The 20916-nt window shown below is 47.4% G+C and overlaps 1 protein-coding gene across 1 annotated transcript in view; it reads right to left on the reverse strand.

Moving 5' to 3' along the window:
- Window positions 1-20550, reverse strand: part of plcb2 (phospholipase C beta 2) — a 142581-nt gene extending 122031 nt beyond the window's left edge. Inside the window, exons 1-7 of the mRNA XM_033026598.1 lie at window positions 20244-20550; window positions 14181-14258; window positions 7325-7393; window positions 6194-6334; window positions 4764-4843; window positions 2716-2769; window positions 929-1004 (exon numbers count right to left, since the gene is read on the reverse strand). Of these exons, the coding sequence (XP_032882489.1) occupies window positions 929-1004; window positions 2716-2769; window positions 4764-4843; window positions 6194-6334; window positions 7325-7393; window positions 14181-14258; window positions 20244-20321 (576 nt within the window). The 5' untranslated portion in view covers window positions 20322-20550. The remainder of the gene's footprint in view (window positions 1-928; window positions 1005-2715; window positions 2770-4763; window positions 4844-6193; window positions 6335-7324; window positions 7394-14180; window positions 14259-20243) is intronic.
- Between the last annotated feature and the right edge of the window lie 366 nt (window positions 20551-20916).

Here is a 20916-nt window from a genome sequence, read left to right on the forward strand (position 1 = left end):
CACTCAGGAATGAATGTCCACCTTCTCCGAGTCCCTGCTCTCTGGGAAATCTTCACCACTGTTCTCCCGAGTACTGGAATTCTGTCGGCCCCAATCAAACGATGGGTGGCGTGGTGGTGTAGCGGTAGAGTTGCTGCCTCACAGCGCCAAAGACCCGGGTTTGATCTTGACTACGGGTGCTGTCTGTACAGAGTTTGTATGTTCTCCCCGTGACCTGCATGGGTTTTCTCCGAGATCTTCTGTTTCAATAGACAATTGAACAATAGGTGCAGGAGTAGGCCATTTGGCCCTTCGAACCAGCACCGCCATTCAATGTGATCATGGCTAATCATCCCCAAACAGTACCCCGTTCCTGCCTTCTCCCCATATCCCCTGACTCCGCTATTTTTAAGAGCCCCATCTAGCTCTCTCTTGAAAGCATCCAGAGAACCAGCCTCCACCGCCCTCTGAGGCAGAGAATTCCACAGACTCACAACCGTCTGTGTGAATAAGTGTTTCCTCGTCTCCGTTCTAAATGGCTTACCCCTTATTCTTAAACTGTGGCCCCTGGTTCTGGACTCCCCCAACATCGGGAACATGTTTCCTGCCTCTAGCGTGTCCAAACCCTTAACAATCTTATATGTTTCATTAAGATATCCTCTCATCCTTCTAAACTCCAGAGTGTACAAGCCCAGCTGCTCCATTCTCTCAGCCCACCCTCCATTCCCGCTCCATTTCCTCCCACACTCCAAAGACGTACAGGTTTGCAGGTTATTTGGCTTGGTGTAAATGTCAAATAGTCCCTAATGTGTGCAGGATAGTGTTAATGTGCGGGGATTGCTGGTTATGCTGTCCCTGTGGGCCGAAGGGCCTGTTTCTCCACTGTATCTCCAAACTAAACTAAATTGAACCAAACAAACAGACCCACATCAGTGGGTAGTTCACTCACCTTCTGACTCGGGAGATTACAGGCAGTAAGTGCGGCCTCCACCCGCTTCCTGTCTGCTGCGAACATCTGGTAAACACTGTGGACACAAAAATAACAGGTGAAGCAACTCAGCGGGTCAGGCAGCATCTCCGGAGTGAAGGAATGGGTGACGTTTCGGGTCGAGACCCTTCTTCAGACTCAGGGGAGAGGGAGACAAAGCAGAACTCTCGTCAGATAGAGGAGGAGATGATATGGCAGCAAGGTGGCACAGCGGTAGAGTTGCTACCTTGCAGTGCCAAGGACCCGGGTTCGATTCTGACTACGGGTGCTGTCTGTACGGAGTTTGTACGTTCTCCCCGTGACCTGCGTGGGTTTCCTCCGGGATCTTTGGTTCCTTCCCACACTCCAAAGACGTACAAGTTTGTAAGTTAATTGGCTTAGTATAAATAGAAAAATTGTCCCTAGTGGGTGTAGGATAGTGTTAATGTACGGGGATCGCTGGTCGGCACGGCCTCAGTGGGTCGAAGGGCCTATTTCCACGCTGTATCTCTAAATTAAACTTGACACGTCTTCAAAGCGGCCATACCTTGAGGAGAGGTCGCAGTAGAGCAGATGAAATGTGTAGGAAGGAACTGCAGATGCTGGTTTGCACCGACCATGGACACAAAGTGCTGGAGTAACTCAGCAGGACAGAGAGCATCTCTGGAGAGAAGGAATGAGTGACGTTTCAGGCCGAGACCCTTCTTCAGACTGAGAGTCAGGGGAGAGGCAGAGTTACGCCAGCATTTTGTGTCTATCTTCAAAGAATATGTGAAGGGAAGGGAAACACAGTCAACGTTTCAGATTGGAGACCCTTCGTCAGGGTCGATGAAGGGTCTCCAATCTGAAACGTTGACTGTGTTTCCCTTCACAAGGATTTGGCCTGACTTACTGAGGGCTTCCAGAATTTCCTGATTTTAAGGAACATGCTGACTCCAGGATTTTAGATATCACGGAGGAAATTTACCATTGATCAGTTGCACATAATGGGATTTGGTTATGAGCTACTGACTTTGACTTTGACTTTGACAATACTCTGTATTTAACTTATGGGTAACAGCGTTGAGTTAAATTATTAGAGCATCAGTACTAAGCTGAATTTTTTGAGTATCAGTATTAAGATGAATTATCAGTGCATTAGTGATAAATGTAATTATTCATTGATATGCTCAGTTTGGTTTAGTTTAGAGATACTGTGTGGAAACAGGCCCTTCGGCACAATGAGACCACACCGACCAGTGATCCCAGCACAATAATACTATTCTTCACACACTTGGGACGATTTACACATACACCAAGCCAATTAACCTACAAACCTCCACGTCTTTGAAGTGTGGGATGAAACCGAAGATCTCGGAGGAAACCCACACAGGTCACGGGGAGAACGTACAGACAAGCGCCAGTGGCTAGGATCAAACCCCGGTTTCTATCGCTGTAAAGGGCCTGTCCCACTTGGCCGTCATTTGCTCCTCATTTACGCGTCATATGTAAAATAGGTCGACGCGTCGTGATGCGTGACGTCGCGCGCAAATCACGCGTCAGCACAGCCGTCTGGTGTGCGTGACGTCATTAGAATAACCTGCGGCGCGCGGCAGGCCGTTGACGCAAGGACGTAAGGACGTTGATGTACGGTGACTTAACCACGCAATACACGTGAGACATCGGGAAGCCAGCGTACAACGCCAATGCAAACAGACTGCCGGCAGGGCTGCCAACTCCCTCCTCCAGCTATGTTAAAAAGTGTGATTATTTTTTGATTGCCACCTTACTTTTTCACTGGAATTTTTTTCTCTTCGTTCACAAATAATTTTATCTTTGAGTACCTGCAGAGAATCAAATGAAAGAATCAAATCAACAAGTCACCTTTGAACTGGACTGCTTATACATCACAACACAAATTTCACTTGCACCTCAAAATATGTAGAGAGTTATTACAGTCCGCATTCAAATTGGTTTGAACGGTCATAGAGTCCTAGAGGGTGAAAACAGGCTCTTCGGCCTAACTTCCCCATGCCGACCAACATGCCCTATCTACAGTAGTCCCACCAGCCTGCATTTGTCCCTTATCCTTCTAAACCTATCCTATCCATGTACCTGTCTAAATGTTCCTTAAACGTTGTGATAATACCTACGTCAACTACCTCCCCCGATGTTGAGGGGTCCAGAACCAGGGGCCACAGTTTAAGAATAAGGGGCAGGCCATTTCGAACGAAGATAAGGAAAATATTTTTTCAACCAGACAGTTGTGAATCTGTGGAATTCTCTGTCTCAGAAGGCGGTGGAGGCCAATTCTCTGGATGCTTTCAAGAGAGAGTTGGATAGAGCTCTTAAAGAAAGCGGAGTCAAGGGATATGTGGAGAAGGCAGGAATGTGACGCCTATTTCCTTCGCTCCATAGATGCTGCTGCACCCGCTGAGTTTCCCCAGCAATTTTGTGTACCTAGGAATGTGGTACTGATTGGGGATGATCAGCCATGATCACATTGAATGGCGGCGCTGGCTGGAAGGGCCAAATGGCCTACTCCTGCACCTATTGTCTATTGATTATTGAGTGCAGTGTTGAAGTGTGAATATAGCATCATTGTGCTGTGCGAATGGTGTGACTGCACACTATACTTGGCGAAGTGTATTCAATGAGGAACCGCCTCTGTGATTCCATCTGCCGCATGTGGGGAGGAAAGTTTGGGAGCAGTTGCTGCATTGGTTTCCGATAGATGTGGAGATGGAACCTTGGCTGGGCCTTGCAACCGATAACATCTTGGCTCGCTGGCCAGCCACCTAAACATTGCTGCTGGTTTAGTTTCAGTTTGCATGATCAGAGAATAGCGTTTTGTGCAAAGTAAAGTAAGAGATGCTGCTGTCGGAGTAGAGATTTAAGAGTGTGGTGCGATTGCAATGTGTGCAATGGTACACCAGTCATTGAAAGTAGGCATGCAGGTGCAGCAGGCAGTGAAGAAAGCGAATGGTATGTTAGCATTCATAGCAAAAGGATTTAAGTATAGGAGCAGGGCAGTTCTACTGCAGTTGTACAGGGTCTTGGTGAGACCACACCTGGAGTATTGTGTACAGTTTTGGTCTCCTAATCTGAGGAAAGACATTCTTGCCATAGAGGGAGTACAGAGAAGGTTCACCAGACTGATTCCTGGGATGGCAGGACTTTGATACGAAGAAAGACTGGATAGACTCGGCTTGTACACGCTAGAATTTAGAAGTTTGAGGGGGGATCTTATAGAAACTTACAAAATTCTTAAGGGGTTGGACAGGCTAGATGCAGGAAGATTGTTCCCGATGTTGGGGAAGTCCAGGACAAGGGGTCACAGTTTAAGGATAAGGGGGAAATCCTGTAGGACCGAGATGAGAAAAACATTTTTCACACAGAGAGTGGTGAATCTCTGGAATTCTCTGCCACAGAAGGTAGTTGAGGCCAGTTCATTGGCTATATTTAAGAGGGAGTTAGATGTGGCCCTTGTGGCTAAAAGGATCAGTGGGTATGGAGAGAAGGCAGGTACAGGATACTGAGTTGGATGATCAGCCATGATCATATTGAATGGCGGTACAGGCTCGAAGGGCCGAATGGCCTACTCCTGCGCCTATTGTCTATGTTTCTATGTGATTGTGGATCTACTTCTTTGGCTCGCACGCAAATAGTCGCCATCTTCACCAACCCCGTCACCTCTGCATGCAAGATGAACAAGGGCAGGAGATGCGGGGAACCGCCACCTGCTGCGTCCCACACCAGCCCGAGATGGAAAAACCCTCGCCGTTCTGTCAGAGAAAAAAAGATCCATTCTATGCACCGGCCGCGGAGGCAGACTCACATTTTGTGGATAGTGAACAAACGTGAACCATTGTGGGTCAGAGGATGGATGGCGATTTTCAGCACTTCCGCTGCCCAGTCCTAGACGGGACGAGAAGGATCAGGTTGGGATCTGGAACACCCATTGCTGCTGCCATAGCACCATAGTCATAGAAGCATACAGCATGGAAACAGGCCCTTCGGCCCAACTTGCCCATGCCAGCCAACACATCCCAGCTACACTAGTCCCACCTGCTTGCGTTTGGCCCATATCCCTCCAAACCTGTCCTATCCATGTACCTGTCCAACTGTTTCTTAAATGTTGGGATAGTCCCAGCCTCAACTACCTCCTCTGTCAGCTTGTTCCATACACCTGCCACCCTTTCTGTGAAAAAGTTACCCCTCAGATTCCTATTAAATCTTTTCCCCTTCACCTTAAACCTATGTCCTCTGGTCCCCGATTCACCTATTCTGGGCAAGAGACTCTGTGCATTGACCCGATCTATTCCTCTCATGATTTTATACACATCTACACCCCTCATCATCCTGTGCTCCAAGGAATAGAATTCCAGTCTGCTCAACCTCTCCCTGTAGCTCACACCCTCTAGTCCTGGCAACATCCTCGTAAATCTTCTCCGTACCCTTTCCAGCTTGACAATATCTTTCCTATAACATGGTGCCCAGAACGGAACACAATACTCTAAATGCGGCCTCACCAACGTCTAATACAACTGCAACGTGACCTCCCAACTTCTCCCGTTCTCTGAGCCAGCTCGTCACAGTCAGATAACCGCCAGGGAGGAGTGAAGGGGCTTTCTAACATCACAGGTCTATCCCTTGAATACTCCCTCCTCAGGGATGGGATCTGAATGGCAGCTCAGGCCCACCCCCTTTATCACAGCCCCCCCCCCCCCCCCACCCCACTCCCCATCACATCCTTCAAACAAACCCCTCCACTCCCTCCATCAACCCCACCCCCTTTATCACAGCCCATCCCCTCCCCGCAAATGAGAGGAGCAGAATTTGTGGAATTCCCTGCCACCAAGAGCAGTGGAGGCCAAATCACTGGATGGATTTAAGAGAGAGTTAGATAGAGCTCTAGGGGCTGGTGGAATCAAGGGATATGGGGAGAAGGCAGGCACGGGTTATTGATTGGGGACGATCAGCCATGATCACGATGAATGGCGGTGCTAGCTCGAAGGGCTGAATGACCTCCTCCTACACCTATTTTCTATGTTTCTATGTTTCTAATTAGGCCATTCTGCCCATCATGTCCACTCCGCCGTTCAATCATGGCCGATCTATCTCTCCCTCCTCATCCCATTCTCCTGCCTTCTCCCCAATAACCCCCGACACCCCGTACTAATCAAGAATCTATCCATCTCTGCCTTAAAAAGATCCATTGACTTGCCCTCCTCGGCCTACCGTGACGATGAATTATGCAGCCCTTACCTTCACCACGTTGGGCTTGAAAGCAACAAAATTGTCAAAGGTCAGGTTGGGGAAGTCAGGGCCCGACACCACAGTCAGGCACTTGGAGTAGAAGTTCGACTCAGGGTTGGCCACGTCAAAAATCTCCCGGATTTTAGAATTCTGTGGAGGAGGGAGGGGGGCAGGAATAGTGAATAAACTCAATGGGGAGATGTCCCAGCCACAGTTCATGCTGGGATCCCCACATCACCCTCAGTGTGAACATTAAATTCACCAATGTCAGGAATAACCCCCAACCATCTCTTCACCTCTCCCCCACCACCATCAGCTTTCCCCTCCTACATTCTCATCTCCCGAGCCCCCCTTAGAAGTTAGATTCTAATGGAATGTTGGCCATCATAACAAGAGGATTTCAGTCTAGGAGTAAAGAGGTTCTTCTGCAGTTGTATAGGGCTCTGGTGAGACCACATCTGGAGTATTGTGTACAGTTTTGGTCTCCTAATTTGAGGAAGGACATTCTTGTGATTGATCCCTGGGATGGCGGGACTGTCATATGAGGAAAGATTGAAAAGACTAGGCTTGTATTCACTGGAGTTTAGAAGGATGAGGGGGAATCTTATAGAAACATATAAAATTATAAAAGGACTGGACAAGCTAGATGCAGGAAAAATGTTCCCAATGTTGGGCAAGTCCAGAACCAGGGGCAACAGTCTTAGAATAAAGGGGAGGCCATTTAAAACCGAGGTGAGAATAAACTTTTTCACCCAGAGAGTTGTGAATTTGTGGAATTCCCTGCCTCAGAGGGCGGTGGAGGCAGGTTATCTGGATACTTTCAAGAGAGAGTTAGATAGAGCTCTAGGGGCTAGTGGAATCAAGGAATATGGGGAGAAGGCAGACACGGGTTATTGATTGGGGACGATCAGCCATGATCACAATGAATGGCGGTGCTGGCTCGAAGGGCCGAAGGGCCTACTCCTGCACCTATTGTCTATTGTCTATTTGCGCCTATCTTCGGTGTAAACCAACATTTGCAGTTCCTTCCTACACATCCAAGTGCTGCAAGTTTCTGGCCTGGATCCCACTGTTGGCCTGCGCTCCTCATTGTATAACCGCTGTGTGTAGATGCCGGCTGGCTGTCCACTTTGGCCTCACCTTGGGGACTCTGGCATATTTCCCGACCCTCGTGTCACGGATGCCTGTTAAAGCCAGGTGGTCCACTTGCTGTGAAGAGAAACCGGAGTGATGATCTGGTTCTTGCAAAACCTGGCACCTTACATCATTTTGACAACGTACGTGTGCATTAATAACAATGCACGGTGGCGCAGCGGTAGAGTTGCTGCTTTACAGCGAATGCAGCGCCGGACACCCGCGTTCGACCCCGACTACGGGTGCTGTCTGTACGGAGTTTGTACGTTCTCCCCGTGACCTGCGTGGGTTTTCTCCGAGATCTCCGGTTTCCTCCCACACTCCAAAGACGTGCAGGTTAGCAGGTTAATTGGCTTGGTGCATGTGTAAAATTGTCCCTTGTGTGTGTGGGATAGTGTTAGTGTGCGGGGATCGCTGGTTGGTGTGGACTCGATGGGCCGAAGGGCCTGTTTCTGCGCTGTATCTCCAACCTAAACTAATCTAAAAATTTGGGTTAGGGTTAATAGATGGAAAACAGAATTCCAGTCAATGGCTTCAATCCCATACATTGCCGTACCTCAGACTCTTCCGTTTCAGTTTAGTTTATTGTCACGTGTACCGAGGTACAGTGAAAAACTTTTGTTTAACCAGTCAGCGGAAAGACAATACACGAATACAATCGAGCCATTACAGTGTATAAAAACATGATAAGGGAATAATGTTTAGTGCAAGGTAAAGCCAGCAAAGTCCGATCAAGAAAAGCCCGAGGGTCACCAGTGATATTAACTTATAAGGTCACAATAAGATTTGAACAGTTTCGTTATTCATTACGCACGAGTCTGAGGAAGGGTCCCAGCCTGAAACGTCATCTATCCATTTTCTCCAGAGATGCTGCCAGGCCCGCTGAGTTACTCCAGCATTTTGTGTCTTTCTATAGTTTCATTATTCAGTTGCTCTCCAACAGTTTCAGTCAGACCCACCAAACAGTATATCCGTTTGTTCGCCACCATCAGTTCTACTCTTCATCATGCTTTCATATCAGATTCCACAACTGGCAGACTTTTAGTGTAGTTTAATTTAGAGATACAGCGCGGAAACAGGCCCTTCGGCCCATCGAGTCCGTACCCACCAGCGATCCCCGCACATTACAACCACCCTACTCTTCAAAATTAGATTGTTTCCAACGCGTTACTCTACCCTCCCTTGTAAAACTGATCACCACTATGAAACCTACTACCTGCCCCCTCGACACTGTCCCCTCTGCCCTCCTAAAGGAAGTCATTACAACAGCTGGTCCCAGCATCCTCGCCATCTTCAACAGCTCTCTGGCCACTGGCACTGTACCTACCTGCTTCAAGCATGCGGTGGTCCAGCCACTCCTGAAAAAACCTAACCTCGACCCCACCTTGCCAAGCAACTACAGACTCATTTCTAAACTGCCTTTCCTCTCAAAAGCCCTTGAAAAGGTAATTTTAAGTCAACTTATGCCTTACCTTCACCAAAACACTATCTTGGAAACTTTCCAATCAGGTTTCAGGGCTCACCACAGCACAGAGTCTGCCTTGCTGAAGGTACACAATGACCTACTGCTCACCGTTGACTCCGGCGACTGTGCAATCCTGCTCCTTCTTGACCTCAGTGCAGCATTTGATACTGTCGACCACACCATCCTAATTGACCGTCTCCGGGTTGGGGTTGGTATTGATGGCACTGCCCTGAGATGGTTCATCTCCTACCTCAAAGGTAGGAGTTTCTCGACCAACATAGGCAACTCATTCTCCTCCCCAGCTAATCTCTGCTGTGGGGTTCCACAAGGTTCCATCCTTGGCCCCATTCTCTTCTCCCTGTACATGCTCCCCTTAGGCCAAGTCATTGAAAGGCACGGCATTTCCTTCCATTGCTACGCAGACGATACCCAACTCTATCTCCCCCTGAAGCCCAAAAAACAATCAAATCTGCTTAACCTTACCCGCTGCCTCGAGGATATAAAGTGCTGGATGGCCCAGAACTTCCTCCAACTAAATGAGAGTAAGTCTGAGGTCATCCTTCTCGGCCCCTCGGACTCAATCAAAATGATAGCAGGCAGCCTTGGAAGCCTTACCCCACTACTCAAACCTCACGTCAAAAACCTTGGCGTGATATTTGACTCAGCACTGAACTTTGACAAACAAGTCAATGCCGTGGTAAAAGCTAGCTTCTTTCAGCTTCGGACGATAGCTAAAATAAAACAATTCCTCCAGTTTGATGACCTCGAAAAGATCATCCACACATTTATCTCCTCCCGCCTAGATTACTGCAACTCCCTTTACACTGGCATCAGCCAATCTTCCCTGTCCCGCCTGCAACTGGTCCAAAACGCCGCAGCGAGACTCCTGACGGGCACCCGAAAAAGGGACCACATCACCCCGATCCTGGCCTCTCTCCACTGGCTCCCTGTGCGGTTCCGTATACATTTCAAGATCCTCCTCTTTGTCTACAAAGCCCTCAATGGGCTTGCCCCCACCTACATTAAAAGTCTTCTCACCCACCACTCCACCTCCAGGTCCCTCAGATCGGCCGACTTGGGGCTGCTGAATATCCCGCGGTCTAGGCATAAGCTCAGGGGCGACCGTGCCTTTGCGGTTGCAGCTCCTAGACTGTGGAACAGCATCCCCCTTCCCATCAGAACTGCCCCCTCCATCGACTCCTTTAAGTCAAGACTAAAAGTATATCTATACTCCCAAGCCTTTCCTGACGTCCACTGAGCGAGGGCTATATGTATATATGTATGTAGTTTGTTTGTTTATACTATTCTTATAACAAATGTAAAGCACTTTGGCCAACGAGAGTTGTTTTTTTTAAATGTGCTATAGAAATAAATGTGACTTGACTTGACTTGAGGGACAATTTACAATTTTTACCGAAGCCAATTAACCTACAAACACCTACTTCTTTGCAGTGGGGGAGGAAGCTGGAGCACCCGGAGAAAACCCGGGTCACGGGGAGAACGTACAAACCCCGTACAGACAACATCCGTAGTCAGGATGGAACCCAGGTGTCTGGCACAGTATTGCCCCTGTCCCACTTAGGAAACCTGAATGGAAACCTCTGGAGACTTTGCGCCCCACCCAAGGTTTCCGTGCGGTTTCCGTGCGGTTCCCGGAGGATTTTGTCAGTCTCCCTACCTGCTTCCACTACCTGCAACCTCCGGCAACCACCTGCAACCTCCGGGAACCGCACGGAAACCTCGGGGGGGGCGCAAAGTCTCCAGAGGTTTCCGTTCAGGTTTCCTAAGTGGGACAGGGGCATAAGGCAGCAACTCTACCGCTGTGGCACCATGCCAACTCCCTGCCTCTGACACTCAATCCATCCTTCCCTCTCCCACCTGACTCCATCTGTAAATCAGCCCCTCCTCACCTCCGCCTTGCCTGCCCTTTCCCCTCCCCTTCATACTGACTTCATCCCCTCTACTCGTTCAATATAAATGAAAGGTCTTAACCCGAAACGTCTGTCCATTTCCCTCTGCAGATGCCGCCTGACCTACTGAGGTCCTGTCGCACCTCTCCTCTTCCTCTGCCACTGAGCCCAGCATCTGCGGTTTCTAATGACTCCAATACATCCCTCCGACATATAGACACAAAAAAGCTGGAGTAACTAGGGTGGCGATCGCTGGTCGACGCGGAGTTGGTGGGCCAAAGGGTCTGTTTCCGAGCCACACAGTTTAACCACCCTCTGCCTAAAGAAGTCCCTCATCATCTCATTTCTAAAAGAGCACCTTCTTTTAAAAACCAACAAATGGCAACTAAAAATGCAACAAGGAGAGTAAAGGTGAAATATGAAGATAAGCTAGCCAGTAATATAAAAGAGGACACCAAACATTTCTTCAGATATACAGAGTAGTAAGAGTGACAAGAGTAATTATTGGACAAGTGGAAAATGACACTAGAGAAATAGTAATGGGAAACAAAGAAATGGGGGACAAACTGAATACGTTTTTGTGTCAGTCTTCACAGTGAAAGACACCAGCAATGTGCCAGACATTCAAGAGAGTCAGGGGGTGGAAGTTAGAGGAGTGGCGATTACTGAGGAGAAGGTGCTTGGGAAGCTGAAAGGGCTGAAGGTGGATAAGTCACCTGGGCCGGGTGGATTGCACCCCAGGGTTCTGGAAGACGTGGCTTTAGAGATTGTGGAGGCATTAGTAGTGATCTTTCAAGAACCACTGGAGTCAGGAATAGTCCTAGTGGACTGGAAAATAGTAAATGTAACTCCACCGTTCAAGACGGGAGAGAAGCGAAACAAATTATAGACCCGTTAACCCCACATCAGTGGTTGGTAAATTTTTAGAGTCCATCGTTAAGGATGAGGTTTCATGGTACTTGGAAACACAGGATGAAATAGGTAGTAGTCAGCTTGGTTTTAAGGGGAGATCTTGCCTGATAAATCTGCTGCGATTCTTTCAGATAGTAACAAGCAGGGCTGACAAAAGAGAGTCAAAGGTCTCGACCCAAAACGTCACCCATTCCGTCTCTCCAGAGATGCTGCCTGTCCCACTGAGTTACTCCAGTTTTTTGTGTCTATCATCAGTGGTTGTTGTTCACTTGGGTTTTCAGAAGGCAGCACAGTGGCGCAGCGGTAGAGTTGCTGCCTTGCAGCTCCAGAGACCCGGATTTGATCCTGACTACGGGTGCTGTTTGTGGGGAGTTTGTACGTTCTCCCTGTGACATGCGTGGGTTTTCTCCGAGTGCTCCGGTTGCCTCCCACACTCCAAAGACATGCAGGTTTGTAGGGCAATTGCCTGGGGTAAAATTGTAAATTGTCCCTAGTGTGTGACATGCTAGTGTACAGGGTGATCGCTGGTCAGCGCGGACTCAGTGGGCTGATGGGTCTGTTTCCACGCTGTATTTCTGTCTAAAAGGAAAGTAAAGGCCTTTGATTAGGTGCCACGTGAGGCTGCTAAACAAGACAAGAGCCCAGGATGTTAAACGTAGCATGCTAGCATGGATAGTTTAGTTGAGTTTAATTTTAGTTTAGAGATACAGCACAGAAACAGGCCCTTCGGCTCACCGAGTCCGCGCCGACCAGTGATCCCCGCACATTAACACTACCCTGCACATAGTAGGGACAATTTGCACATACCAAGTATACAAACCTAAGCCAATTAACCTACAAATCTGTATGTCTATGGAGTGTGGGAGGAAACCGAAGATCTCGGAGAAAACCCACGCGGTTACGGGGGGAACGTACAAACTCCGCACAGACAGCACCCACAGAACCCCGGTCTCTGGCGCTGCAAGCACTGTAAGGCAGCAACTCTATCGCTGTGCCACTGAGAGCCAGGGTTGCCCGTCTCGTATTAGCCGGGACATCTCGTATATTGGGCCACATTGGTTTGTCCCGTACGGGACTGCCCTTGTCCCGTATTTGACGCTACTACTCGGGTCGAGGGGACTGTCGGGTCGGAGCGCCGCCTCCGGCCCCGCCTCACCCGTCCCGACGTAGTGCAGCCCATGGAGTGCAGCAGCAGCACCTCGCCCGTGGCCCCGTCGGTCGGCAGCCCGACCTTCGCACCTTCGCTTACCGCCGACACCACCACCCCTCCTTCTCACGGCCGATCATCGGTTCATGAGTTGGACGGGGCGCCGGACTTTGCGAGCGACGTCGTGCGGCCTGGGCCAAAACTCCTCAGCTGGCCCGCCGGCTGGGCTTTGTGTGCAGTCCAGCACCCGAACCAACTCATCATTCACCCAGCCAAGGCCGAGTCGGCCAACGATTGCCGTCGGGAATTTGTCCCGTATTTTGACCTTTTGTCCCTTATTCGGGAGTGGGAAAGTTGGCGGCCCTACTGATAGCAGATTGGCTGACTGTCAGAGTGGAAATAAAGGGGGCTGGATGGCGGAATGAAGGCTTTGTGGCCAAATTTGCAGATGATATGAAGATAGGTGGAGGGGCAGGCAGTGTTGAGGAAGCAGGAATCCTGCAGAAGGGCTTGGTCAGGTTAATAGACTGAGCAAAGAAGCGGCAGATGGAATACAATGCAGCAAAGTGGACATCATGTATTTCGGAAGAAGGAACAAAATATTTTCTAGTTACTATTTTCTAAATGGGGAAAAGATTCAGAAATCGGAGGTGCAAAGGGACTTGGTAGTGTTGGTGCAGGATTCCCAAAAAGTTTCATTTGCAAGTTGAGTCAGTAGTAACAAAGGCCAATGTAATGTTAGCATTCATTTCAAGATAACTAGACTATAGAAGCAAGTATGTAACACTAAGGCTTTATTTATAAGGCACTGGTTAGATCACATTTGGAATATTGTGAGCAGTTTTGGGCCCCATATCTGAGGAAGGATGTGCTGGCATTGGAGAGGGTCCAGAGGTTGACAAGAATGATCTGGGGATGATTGGGTTAATGTATGAAGAGCTTTTGCTGGCACTGGGCCTGTTACTCGCTGAAGGATGAGAGGAAGGTCTCATTGAAATGTAACGAGCAGTGAAAGACCCGGATAGAGTGGACGTGGAGAGGATGGTTCCAACCTACTACGACCTATCTCGACTATCTTGACTAAACCTACGAGTAAAAAAAATATCGATTTTTTTCCATGGCGACCTTTTATTTACTTGCGGGCATTTTTCAGCATGTTGAAAAATACGCCGTAATCTAACTGAGGCCTTGAGTACGCGGGGACTACTCTCGAGCATGAAGGAGAGTTACAAAGACCTCCTAGGACCTCGTGTCGACCATGCTGCGAGTATGAGTCGAGGGCAAACTCGCCAGAACTCGCGGATTAGATTCCCTTAACTTAAGCAAGGTCAGGATGGAAGCGAGGACAGAAGATGAAGGTGCTGACAGTTTCCTTAATGGACGGACATGGAAGAGAAGGGCCGAATGGACTGGTGTTGTTGCCCTTACCTTGTTCTGGTAGGTCCAGTAGAGGAAGTGTCCATGTGAATCCATGCGCATAACCACCGGTGATCCAGCTCCTGTCTCCTGAGGGCACAAATAACACAGCATTGGCTTCTCTGTCAGCCACAACCTAAAACATTATTGCTCTAGATAGCAAGTGGATTTTGGTGAAGATAGACACAAAATGCGGGACAGGCAGAATCTATCTCCCTGCTAGATTATGAGATGCTGAGGGAATGGAGCAGCTGGGCTTGTACACTCTGGAGTTTAGAAGGATGAGAGGGCATCTCATTGAAACATATAAGATTGTTAAGGGCTTGGACACGCTAGAGGCAGGAAACATGTTCCCGATGTTGGGGGAGTCCAGAACCAGGGGCCACAGTTTAAGAATAAGGGGTAAGTCATTTAGAACGGAGACGAGGAAACACTTTTTCTCACAGAGAGTGGTGAGTCTGTGGAATTCTCTGCCTCAGAGGGCGGTGGAGGCCGGTTCTCTGGATACTTTCAAGAGAGAGCTAGATAGGGCTCTTAAAGATAGCGGAGTCAGGGGATATGGGGAGAAGGCAGGAACGGGGTACTGATTGTGGATGATCAGCCATGATCACATTGAATGGCAGTGCTGGCTCGAAGGGCTGAATGGCCTACTCCTGCACCTATTGCCTATTGTGGCCTGGTGCTCATCTGTGGGTTTATGGTCCATGGATGAGTGGGAGGAGGTGTCTGAGAGTTGTCGCCTGGCCACGGTGGGTGAGGCAGAGAATTCCACAGACTCACCACTCTCTGTGAGAAAAAGTGTTTCCTCGTCTCCGTTCCAAATGGCTTACTCCTTATTCTTAAACTGTGGCCCCTGGTTCTGGACTCCCCCAACATCGGGAACATGTTTCCTGCCTCTACCGTGTCCAAACCCTTAACAATCTTATATGTTTCAATGAGATGCCCTCTCATCCTTCTAAACTCCAGAGTGTACAAGCCCAGTTGCTCCATTCCCTCAGCATATGACAGTCCCGCCATCCCAGGAATCAACCTTGTAAACTTACGCTGCACTCCCTCAATAGCAAGAATGTCCTTCCTCAAATTATTGGACCAAAACTGCACACAATACTCCAGGTGTGGTCTCACTAGGGCCCTGTACAACTGCAGAAAGACCTCTTTGCTCCTATATTCGATTCCTATTGTTATAAAGGCCAACATGCCATTCGCTTTCTTCACTGCCTGCTGTACCTGCATGCTTACTTTCATAGACTGATGAACAAGGACCCCCAGATCCCGTTGTACTTCCCCTTTTCCCAACTTGACGCCATTTAGATAGTAATCTGCCTTCCTGGTTTTGCTACCAAAGTGGATAACCTCACATTTATCCGCATTAAACTTCATCTGCCATGCATCTGCCCACTCCCCCAACCTGTCCAAGTCACCCTGCATTCTCATAGCATCCTCCTCACAGTTCACACTGCCACCCAGCTTTGTGTCATCTGCAAATATGCTAATGTTACTTTGAATCCCTTCATCCAAATCGTTGATGTATATTGTAAATAGCTGTGGTCCCAGCATTGAGCCTTGCGGTACCCCACTAGTCACTGCCTGCCATTCTGAAAGGGACCCGTTAATCCCTACTCCTTGTTTCCTGTCTGCCAACCACTTCTCTATCCATGTCAGCACTCTACCCCCAATACCATGTGCCCTAATTTTGCCCACTAATCTCCTATGTGAGACCTTATCAAATGCTTTCTGAAAGTCCAGGTACACTACATCCACTGGCTCTCCCTTGTCCATTTTCCGAGTTACATCTTCAAAAAATTCTAGAAGATTAGTCCCCTTTGTAATTCCATGCTGACTCAGACCGATCCTGTTACTGCTATCCAAATGTGTTTTATAATTGACTCCAGCATCTTCCCCACCACCGATGTCAGGCTAGCTGGTCTATAATTCCCCGTCTTCTCTCTCCCGCCTTTCTTAAAAATTGGGATAACATTAGCTACCCTCCAATCCACAGGAACTGATCTTGGGTCTATCGAACATTGTGATGTGGAGATATATAGCACAAATGTATGAAAGATATGCAAAAAAAGTAACAATGATAAAGGAAACAGGCCGCTGTTAGCTGTGTTCTAGGTGAAAATGAGTTACAGACAACGAGACTCAACAAGATGACTTTAAGCTGGTACGACTTGGGTGGGAGAGGGACGGAGAGAGGTGGGATGCAAGGGTTATTTGAAGTTAGAAGAATCAAAATCAGTCTGGGGAGAGGGAAACTGGAGAGACTGAGAGTCAGGGTACTTCATTGAAGCTTAACTTGCCTGCCATGTTACTGTATCTCCCTGCCACATTATATAGGTATGTTGCAAAGCCTACCTGAAGTGTCGCTGAAAATCTGTCGCTGCGGGTGTGCGCGATTTTGGCGCCGTTTAGAGGGGGCGGGATTAAAACGCGATTTTCTCTAGGCTGTTCAAATCGAAGATGTTCAGCCTAGTAAAATATTAACGAAAAATCGATGGAAGACCCCGTCGCAAAAGCTATTATTAGTTTTAAAGGCCTTGAATAATTGTTATAGTAGTTTAAAAATCAATCTCTAAACCCGCGACCACCAGCAACCGCAGGGTCTCATAAAGCAGACAATTGAAGGTAGGCTGTATATTTTTACATTAAAAAGGGCTTCTAAAGATCCCTTTATACAAAGTTTAATATTGTGAGTAGCTCATTTTGGGCCCATTATATCCCGCAGTATTTTTCTGGGCATTTGGGGGCACAAATCTACCGCAATGTGAACGTTCTAAACCAGCGCGTTCCACAGGATCCCACTAGAAAGCTGATTTAAATGGGCATTTATTTACAGCAATTGAACACTAAATTCCTTCCATTTGGTCTATAAATTAATGTAAATGAGATTTAAAAATCATGTTTTATTGTGAATTATTTGTGAATATTATTTGGACATTTAGGCTCTTTAAAAATGTTAATCATTTATTAAGAAATGGATAGATGTTTAGATCTAGTAATTGAAGTCTGAAATTAGCTACAATTAGGTAACTAACTAATTATATGCTTTAATTTCAGGTCATCCAAGTAAGATTATTTTATATTTCTTTCAGAATGCTTCAATCTATGATAACTGAAAATTTCATTCAGTTCTCTTAATTTTTAAGAAAGTTATGGGCTTTTGACTGTCCACGATCACAGCTTTTTTGTTATGTCCATAGAAAATCAATAGGGAACAAGATGCTCGTTTCCGAGTATGAAAATGGCCATAACTTTTTTAATACTTGAGATATGAAAGTGAATTAGGTGTCAAATTAAACTTCTTTTTATGCTTTATCTGATGGGATAAATTACAGACTTGATTTTTTAAATCTCAAAATTTTGTAACATTGCCACATTATATATAATATTGAAACTCACTGCATCTTCCTGTAATTCAGTCTCACCATGCACCAGCTAATCTTATTATGACCTTATAATTTAATATCATAGAGGGTATTAGTTACAATGGGAGATCGGACAAACTTCGGATTGTTTTCTCTGGAACGCCGGAGGTTGAGGGTAGACCTTGTATAATTATGAGAGGCTTTGGTAGGGTAGACAATAAGAACCATTATCCCAGAGAAGAAATGTCCAACACTAGAGGACATAGCTTTAAGGTGAGAGGGGGAAAGTTTAATGAAGATATGCAGGGCATGTTTTGTTTTACACAGAGAACGATGGGGGTACTGCCACAGGTGGTGGTGGAGGCAGATATGAAAGTGGTGTTTAAAAGGCTTTTAGATAGGCAGAAGATAGACCCAAAATGCTGCAGTAACTCAGCGGGACAGGCAGCATCTCTGGAGAGAAGGAACGGGTGACATTTCGGGTCGAGACCCTTCTTCAGACTTTTTATAGATAGGCACGTGAATATACAGGAATTGAAGATATATAGATCAGGTGTAGGCAGAGGAGATGGGGTTAAATTGGCAGCTTGCTTGGCACAGACATAGTGGGCTGAAGGGCCTGTTCCTGTGCTGTATTGTTATATGTTCTGTGCTCTAGTGATATTTACCATCACCACGCTTTAACATAACTCCTGCACCTTACCACGAATCACATAGTTCACCATACCCCGATTCATTTCACCACCTTGATCTGAAAATACTTGCACCGTTCCTTTGTTAGCGCTGGGTCTGAAGACCCCAGTGTGTGGGAAGGAACTGCAGGTGCTGGTTTACACTGAAGATGGACATCAAATGCTGGAGTAACTACGCGGGACAGGCAGCACCTCTGGAGAGAAGCAATGGGTGACGTCTCGGGTCTCGACCCTTCTTCAGACTAAGTCCCAGTGCTCAGTACCAACACAGCTGTTAGTATGAAGTCTGAAGAAGGGTCTCGACACGAAACGTCATCCATTCCTTCTCTCCAGAGATGCTGCCTGTCCCGCTGAGTTACTCCAGCGTGTTGTGTCTATCTTCACAATACTGCTCCACCTCACCCTGTGCCGCCTCTCTCCTTGGTCGGCACTGTCTATTTCTCTACCTCGCCATTTCTTCACACTGTAACAGTGCACTTGACCACCTGATAGAATGCACATCACTCCACGCGGACACACGCCACGTTCCTTCGTTTTGACTGTTCTTCGCTCGATCCAAGACAGTCACACAAACCGACCTCCCTTCCATCGACTCCATTTATACCTCACGCTGCCTCGGCAAGGCCAGCAGCATAATCAAGGACGAGTCACACCCTGGCCACTCCCTCTTCTCCCCTCCCCCATCAGGCACAGGTATAGAAGTGTGAAAACGCACACCTCCAGATTCAGGGACAGTTTCTTCCCAGCTGTTATCAGGCAACTGAATCATCCCATCACAACCAGAGAGCAGTCCTGAACTACTATCTACCTCATTGGTGACCCTCAGACTATTTTTGATCGAACTTTGCTGGATTTATCTTCCACAAAATGTTATTCCCTTATCATGTATCTGTACACTGTAAATGGCTCGATTGTAATCATGCACTGTCTTTCCACTGACTGGTTAGCACGCAACAAAAGCTTTTCACTGTACCTCAGTATGCATGACAATTAACTAAACTAACTTACCTATTCTGCACTGTGTATTCAATCCAATTGTGTTTTGCACACTAGTCTTGATTTTGTTTGGTATTTCATTCAACTTTTAGAACGTTGTATAATTATGTATAATTTATCTGTTGTCAAAATGCCAGTGATGCTGTGCAAACAAGATTTTCATTGTAGTGTACATCCCCATTGGGCAATTAACAATAAACTCAAAGATAGATATAAAATGCTGGAGTAACTCAGCGGGACAGGCAGCATCTGTGGACAAAAGGAATCAATGACTTTTCGGGTTGAGACCTTTCTCCAGACGCTTTTGAGCATTTTGGGACTATCTCAGTGTAAACCAGCATCTAACCATATAAACCATATAACAATTACAGCACGGAAACAGGCCATCTCGGCCCTTCTAGTCCGTGCCGAACACTTATTCTCACCTAGTCCCATCTACCTGCACTCAGACCATAACCCTCCATTCCTTTCCCGTCCATATACCTATCCAATTTGTTTTTAAATAATAAAAACGAACCTGCCTCCACCACTTCCACTGGAAGCTCATTCCACACAGCTACCACTCTCTGAGTAAAGAAGTTCCCCCTCATGTTACTCCTAAACTGCAGTTCCTTCTTACACATTTTTATTATAAACTCAATTTAGAGTCATAGAGTGATACAGTGTGGAAACAGGCCCTTCGGCCCAACTTGCCCACACCGGCCAACATGCCCCAGCTACACTAGTCCCACCTGCCTGCATTTGGTCCATATCCCTCCAAACCTGTCCCATCCATGCTTCGTAAAGGTTGGGATAGTCCCTGCCTCAACTATCTCCTCTGGTAGCTCGTTCCACAGCCCCACCAAAGGTTAACCCTCAGATCTGACATGACCTGCATTGTATCTCCTCATAATGCTGCAGGAAGAGGGTTCCAGGTTCAAGCCTGGTCGAGAACTAACTGGGGTGACAATGATGAGACAATACCGGGTGGCACTCACCCCCCCCCCCCACCCCATCAGTTCTAAGCCACAAGTACTTACATCGTCCCATTTAATGAACTTCTCTCCATGAACCAGGAATGGTTTCACCTCGATCGCAGGGAGTAACGCTCCAGCCATTCTCAGATAAGCAAGTCGTGCCGAAGGTTCCTCGCAGCAAGTTGGCAAGGGCAGAGAGACTCACGGCCAACGATCCCAGGATGGGTGTAAACAAAATAATTTTTTTATAGCCAGCTCCCACCTCCAAGTCAAATGAAAGCCAGCAACATGCAAAGCAAGATGCAAATAAAAACAGAAGGCCGTCTGAAAACACACACACACACACACACACACATAGGCAAATGGAAAAGATGTGTTCACAGCTGCAACACCCAGTCGACCCACTCTCACTGCTTCAAAGGTAGACAAAAAAGCTGGAGAAACTCAGCAGGTGAGTCAGCATCTATGGGGCGAAGGAAAAGGCGACATTTCAGGTCGAGATCCTTCTTCAGACATCTCCTCACTGCTTCAAGGTTTCTTACACATTTAGACATGGCATAACTGGTCACTCAGCAGTGCAAGTGGCCATCAAGCCTATATTTCTATGGTCCGCTCTAAGAGTGTGTTGAACTGCAGTGCATTAGTGGGACTGTTGCATGTGTAGGGAGGAACTGCAGGTGCTGGTTTACACTGAAGATAGACACAAAAGATTGACTTTAAGACTTTTTGCCTTCCA

The sequence above is a fragment of the Amblyraja radiata genome, chromosome 9, assembly GCF_010909765.2.
Source record: "Amblyraja radiata isolate CabotCenter1 chromosome 9, sAmbRad1.1.pri, whole genome shotgun sequence".
In the NCBI taxonomy this organism is placed as follows: Eukaryota; Metazoa; Chordata; class Chondrichthyes; order Rajiformes; family Rajidae; genus Amblyraja; species Amblyraja radiata.